Source organism: Micropterus dolomieu, linkage group LG05 (genome assembly GCF_021292245.1).
Source record: "Micropterus dolomieu isolate WLL.071019.BEF.003 ecotype Adirondacks linkage group LG05, ASM2129224v1, whole genome shotgun sequence".
Classification (NCBI taxonomy): Eukaryota; Metazoa; Chordata; class Actinopteri; order Centrarchiformes; family Centrarchidae; genus Micropterus; species Micropterus dolomieu.
The window spans coordinates 32,969,467-32,976,508 of record NC_060154.1 but is presented as its reverse complement, the minus strand read 5'-3'; the positions used below and the strand labels follow the sequence as shown (position 1 = coordinate 32,976,508).

At 41.8% G+C, this 7,042-nt stretch overlaps 1 protein-coding gene across 1 annotated transcript in view; it reads left to right on the top strand.

Moving 5' to 3' along the window:
• lmnb2 (lamin B2) overlaps positions 1-5,727 on the top strand; it is a gene marked incomplete at its 3' end in the record, with an annotated part of 20,500 nt that extends 14,773 nt beyond the window's left edge. The window contains 5 exon segments of the mRNA XM_046049185.1: positions 705-776; positions 885-1,010; positions 1,151-1,371; positions 4,885-5,122; positions 5,620-5,727. Coding sequence (XP_045905141.1) covers positions 705-776; positions 885-1,010; positions 1,151-1,371; positions 4,885-5,122; positions 5,620-5,727 — 765 coding nt within the window.
• Positions 5,728-7,042: the final 1,315 nt, after the last annotated feature.

Here is a 7,042-nt window from a genome sequence, read left to right as displayed (position 1 = left end):
AACCTTGGCCAGATCTGTGCCTTGCCACAATTCTGTCTCTGAGCTCTTCAGGCAGTTCCTTTGACCTCATGATTCTCATTTGCTCTGACATGCACTGTGAGCTGTAAGGTCTTATATAGACAGGTGTGTGGCTTTCCTAATCAAGTCCAATCAGTATAATCAAACACAGCTGGACTCAAATGAAGGTGTAGAACCATCTCAAGGATGATCAGAAGAAATAGACAGCACCTGAGTTAAATATGAGTGTCACGGCAAAGGGTCTGAATACTTATGACCATGTGATATTTCAGTTTTTCTTTTTTAATAAATTTGCAAAAATTTCTACATTTCTGTTTTTTTTTCTGTCAAGATGGGGTGCTGAGTGTACATTACTGAGAAATAAAATGAACTTTTTTGATTTTTGGAAAATGGCTGCAATGAAACAAAGAGTGAAAAATTTAAAGGGGTCTGAATACTTTCCGTACCCACTGTATATTACATTGTAATGTGTCCCAAATACTGACCTTGTATGTTTCCTTGTTTAATAATTATAGATGGCTGAACCTACAAAAGCAACATATCAGCATTTTGTATCAGCCATCATCTTCCCTGCTCTCTAAATCTCGGCATCTGCATTTAGTCAACCACTATTCCACAGCACAAGAATAACTGACTTTACCATGTGAGCTATTAAAGTTTTAATCAGGTTTGTGTGATCCCACCAGGATCTAAGGCGGCAACATGATGAGCAAGTCTCTCTTTATAAGGAAGAACTGGAGCACACCTTCCTGGCCAAGGTGAGAGACAAATGATCATTCAACACTGTGGCTCTCCCACCTGATTCAGCTGCATACTACTGAAAGACAAACGGAGAACCCTTTCTCACACATAGTCTGTCTCTCTAGTTGGATAATGCCAAGGTGTCTTCAGAGATTAATGATAAGGCAATGAGCACAGCCAGGGAGGAACTGCAGGAATCCCGTGTGAGAATAGAGAGCCTTGGATATCAGCTGAATGCCCTGCAGAAACAGGTACTGCTTAACGACAACCTGCACACAACTCTTCCAGTTTCAGGTACTTGTGCCGTTCAGTTCATGAATTGTGTTGACAATTAGCTTTACTAATCGAAGGTTATGCTGGTCGGATCTGTGTGTGTGTTTTGTATTTGTAGGTGGCTGCCTCAGAGGATCGCATCAGAGAGTTGGAGGAAGTTCTGTCGGCAGAGCGAGACAAGCACCGCCGTGCCATCGAAGGAAAAGAACTAGAGATGAACGAGCTCAGAGACAGGATGAACGCTCAGCTCAGTGAATACCAGGAGCTGCTGGATGTGAAGCTCGCCTTAGATATGGAGATCAATGCATACAGGAAACTGCTGGAGGGAGAGGAGCACAGGTACAACACGCACCATGTGAAACGGCTAAATGTTGTTGTAAAAAAAATCAGTTCCATATTTGAAGTTTGATTGTGCCAGAATGGTATTTGTGATTTTTTTATTTTTTGGAGTTTTCCCCTGGGGCCTGTACCATGAAGCAGGATTTGAGATTATCCAGGTAACTTCGGGGTTAACCCTGGGTTTTCAGCACCACGACGGTGGTTCACTTCTTACCAGGGTAGATTGCAATGGTAACTTACGCTGAACGGCAAACCTGCTCCGGAGCAGGTCATGTTCCAGATTCCGGCCACATTCAGACCAAACGTGAATTTTCTCCTCGCGACGCTTTCCTCGCGTGAGTACATTCGCTGCAAGTGTTCACACACACGACGTGAGAAGGCGATTTTAACATAACGTGAATAAACACAACTTACCATTACTACCGCTGTATGAACCCAAAGTAAACATTTTGCTGTGATTAAAAAGCAATAAACGGATCAAACTGATGCCGAAATAACTACAATATGATGCGGTTTTGTTAAACATATAAATTCATGCTTTGTCAGCAAGACAGCAGGACAACAACTTCAGGGCTACTTGGTCACAGTAAAGTACAATGATAGCTGGAATAAAGTTACAGACATGTTTTCTGAATTCACCAGGTAGTTCAACCTCCTCGCTTTCTTTTCTCCCAGCAATGTCCAGTTTTGTCCGGTTTTTATAAAAATATGAAGTAGTCCAACATGTGCACAGAAGCTAGCTGCTGAGAAGCTCCAGTGAAGATAAATCAACATTGAAATCCCAAAAACTAAAGTAAAAAGCTAATTTAATAAAAGCCGTTAACTCTGAGCTCCTTCCGCGAGCAAACGGCGTAGTTGTCCGAGCAAAATCCAGTCCGACCACAGGTGTTTATTTGTCTGAAAGCTGGAGCCCAAGTTTAGCAGCTCTCAGCCGGCCAGCAGATTTTCAATTGCCCGCTCTGAAGCTGTTGGTGACGTACGGACAATCTCAACGTTGATAGGCTATCGCGACTCAACGTCATGCGAATTTCTCGCTTGAGTTGAAAATATTCAACTAACACGAATTCCTTTGCGTCGCTGGCACCGCCCCCTTCGCGCCGGCCGACAGGAAATCACAGCTCTACGCGTCTTTGCATTGACTTTGTATGTAAACTCACCGCCCTGAACGCTCGCTTCGCTTTTGGTCTGAAAGCACCATTAGGCTATTGCTGCCTACAGGTTTTTACAGTAGGCTTAAGCTGATGATACACAGAGCAACTTTTAGAGCAATCGTGCAGGGCAACGTTGCCGTCAATGGTAATGAGTAAAGATTACTACCATAATCCCCTACCCCCACCACTCTGCCACCTGCCCCGCACCACCGCTACCGTTCAAAACATAGTCGGACTTGCCGCTAGCAAGATTGCTCAGCAACATTGCTCAAAAGGTTGCCCCGTGTATCATCAGCTTAAGCCTATTTACTGCTTTTAAATGTGTTGAATATTTATTTGCTCCCAGTCCGTTTCACACAGCCTGTCGCAGCTATTAAAATAAATGGGTTTCATTTTTCAATGTAAGGCTGAATATTAAGAGCAGTTTGGTAGGGATATTGAAGTACTCAATTTTAATATGATTGTAGACTATTTATTTTACGTTAGTAGCTTTCTTATAGGCCAACTACAGAGACTAGCCATACCGCCCCACCTTTTGCGATGTGGGCGCAGGTAATGATGTGAGTTTTCAGCAGCCTAAATGTTGAGATTCAGTCTTTTAACAACTATTTGAGCACATTTTATGGCATGAATGGATGTTTCGTTTCATTGCTTTATGAAGTTAATTTAGAACAAGGTTTGGGATACTTTTGAGGGTGTTAAATAAATTAATCTCCTTTTTGAAGTGACAACTTTTTTAAAGTGAGACGGAAGACCACATCTTCAGTGCCCGAGTCTTTTAATGTGGAAACGCCGACACAACCGAGCTGAAAGAATAAGGCTGATATTTTCACATCAAATCAAATCACACTGTCTCCCTGAATGTGTCAGCTGCAGCTGTGTTACTTAGACTAGGTCTATGTTGTATTTCTGTAGTGTTACAGTTTGCTCGTTTGTAAAATATGCCACTCTGCTGCCAGTAGACTTGTTCATGTCTGTGATTGGTCATCTTCTGCTAACACCGCCTCTTTTATGTGAACGCGCTCACGGCTGGATTGGGGAAACCCTGGGTTGAGTTACTGAATTGATAACCAGCTTTGTGGTACCGCTGATCCCGAACGCAATTGTTAGGGTTAGTGAAACCAGATAACTAAAAAATATTCTGGGGAAGTCCCCAGGTGTGAAGCCATTGTTGTTAATGTTTGCAAACAAGGAGCAGTACCGCCCCTCAGGGGGCGTTTAGAAGATGATGGGGGCGCTGGAAGCAATATTTTGGAAAGGGGGCCGCTGAGCTGCTTTTGGGGGGGCTGTTTGTTGAGGTGAAAGTTTTAAGACTGGTTTACACCAAAGATTCACAAAAATATGAGTTTAAACTTTTAACTACTCTGCAACATTAAAACCTGCCAGTTTACTCCACTGCGACTGGACAAGACGGTGTAAATGGTAACTACTCTTCTCTTCAGTGTTTTGTCAGCTTCTTGTGGCACAGCTCCGTGCTGCCTTCATCGGAACGGGAAGTCAGAGTAGCTGATCATCTCCAAAATTTCAGCCACATGGCGGGTTACTGTGTAAACCATAACAAAATGGAAAAATGTCTTTCTCTTATAACCGTTTATTTCTCTAAGGAATACACCGTGAACAACTTTCTTTCACCTTGTTTACACATTCACAAGAGGGATATTCCGCTGTCTGACTTCCCCTGAAAGCAACTTAGCATTCAGCACCTGATGCAACTTATTGAGTGCACCATCCAAGAAAACAGTCTCTGTGTGTACAAAAAGTTTGAGGGACATTTACTTATTAATTAAATATTATTACTATTGACATGTCTTTTTTGTTCCCTGGGACAGCCATAAAATAGTTTGTTATTCACATATGTGCTTCATGTTTTTAACAACAACAACACTAATAATCAACAATATTCATGGCAAATGGTCAGCATCTTTTTTGATGGGGGGGGCGGTAAGGGACCTGGATAGGGGGGCGCTGGCCCAAAAAAATGTTGAGAACCACTGTTCTATGTGTGTGGTAATTGCCGGTTACCGGTCTGTGCCGCTGTGCGGATGGTGTAAAACAACGTCCAGCGCAGCACGTGTGTAACGTTTAGTGTGACCAGCAAAAAATCAGACATTTGACGCTTCTCTGGCCTCGGTCACTGGTCATGGCCAATTAAGCTATATAACTGGCCATGATTGGTCCCCAGCCGGTTGATAGGTGAATCCCAAATTTATGTTCGTATTGTCATTTTAAAAATGGCTGTTCTCAAGTTGTCATTTGAATGGCAGGAAGGGAGTGTCTTTTCTGCTGTCCTCTCACAGCTCAGACCCTGCTGTATCGTGAAGCACATAGCCATTAACTCGCTGCTTACTGGTGTTTCTTCCAGACTGAAGTTGTCCCCCAGCCCATCTCATCGAGTCACAGTTTCCAGGACAACAGGATCTTCCTCCTCCCGCTCCTCCAAGAGGAAGAGAGTGGAGATGGAGGCTAAGGATGTGCCAGAGGTAGAAAGCGGAGAGGGGCAGCTGCTGGTGTCTGAAGAAGCCACAGCTAGTGGAGCAGTCACCATAATGCCCACTGACATGGATGGAAACGCAGTCACACTGACCAATGATTCTGAGCAGGTGTGTAAGAGTAGACTAAGACAAGAAATGCAAAACTGCTGCATTTCTAGTCTAGTCTACACAGATGACCGGCAGCTGGTGATTAGTAACATCACATAGTTACAACAAAACCTGAATATGAAGAGCTTTAATAAGGTTGGATTGATTCCACCACAACAGTAAATGCTGATTGTGTAAGGTAGAATAAACCAATGGTCCACACAAAGCAGCCTCCTGAGGGTCTGCAGTAAGAGTGGATAAGAGGAGCACAGGTACACAATATCAATCAATAGTTTATAGGGTTTCACAATTTCGATTCTAAATAAAACAAAATCAATGGAAATGAGCTTTCAAGTGTGTGCAATTTTTAGAATCAAAAGCAGGATACTTACCTGCACTCTTCCGAAGAAAACTGTTTTTTAAGTCAAACTGTGACCTTAAAGTCACTTAAAGATGTGACACCCCTTACAGGTTTAGTTATAAAAAAATCTGATGTTTCTTTTTGTGGTGTTTTGCAGGACCAGCCTTTAGGCAATTGGAGGTTGAAGAGACAGGTTGACAATGGGGACGAGGTCATCTACAAGTTCTCCCCAAAGTTCGTCCTCAAGGCAGAACAGTCTGTTACGGTGAGAAATACGAAGTAGAAAAGAATGTGTGTGCAGTCTTCTGTGTGAAGGGGCGTTCATGAACATTAAAATTTGATTAATTTATCCTTGTTTGTATAATTTTGTATTTTGGCTCAAGGTCCAGTCCATCCAAAACACATGCACAACAATATTTTCTCACACTTAACCAAACCATATGTAGTAGTGTTTTCAAGATTTCACCTGCCACTGATGAGGTATATGCAGGGTGTCCACGGGGTCTTAAAAAGTCTTAAAAGGTAATAAATCAATTTTGCGAAAATTAAGGCCGTTAAAAAGTATTAAAGTCTTGATCGCCATTTAACAGGGTATTAAATTTTGTAGACATTTTAGTCAATGTGAACATCCTTTTTGTCCGAAGAGTTTGTATGGTAAAAGTGTGGGTGAACGTATTGCATAGCAAAAATTACTAGACAGGCAGAACATAGCGAGTTATTATTCTGTGTAACGTTAGGCGCGGGGATCTAGGATCTACCGTGTGAGCCTTTCACTCTCATACGCCCCTAAAAATGGATCCGTGCGAACCGGAAAACTGATTTATGAGCATAAATCCCCAATGCTAATTGTTCAAAACATGATCGGACTTAGCGACATCTGTACCTTTTTTATTGAAACACGTTCAACTTTTCATAAAGCTGATGCGCTCGTCATTGTCACTTTTCGTGAACAGATTAATCACAGCCTGGATGGAGCGGGATTTAAAAAAAAAAAAGTTTGATGTGCACACCTTCCAAATGTTGAAATAATCATTCTGCCTAAATAGTTATTGTTATTATTGATGAGTTAGTAGCCCACTTAAAATGAAAGTTAGAGACTAATTGTAGAATATTTTTCTTGCACAAAGTTAATGAATAAAAAAACAACCCCAAAATGAAACCGCTGTAACTGAAATTAATATACAGTGAGGAAAATAAGTATTTGAACACCCTGCTATTTTGCAAGTTCTCCCACTTAGAAATCATGGAGGGGTCTGAAATTGTCATCGTAGGTGCATGTCCACTGTGAGAGACATAATCTAAAAAAAAAAAAAATCCAGAAATCACAATGTATGATTTTTTTTTTTAACTATTTATTTGTATGATACAGCTGCAAATAAGTATTTGAACACCTGAGAAAATCAATGTTAATATTTGGTACAGTAGCCTTTGTTTGCAATTACAGAGGTCAAACGTTTCCTGTAGTTTTTCACCAGGTTTGCGCACACTGCAGGAGGGATTTTGGCCCACTCCTCCACACGGATCTTCTCTAGATCAGTCAGGTTTCTGGGCTGTCGCTGAGAAACACGGAGTTTGAGCTC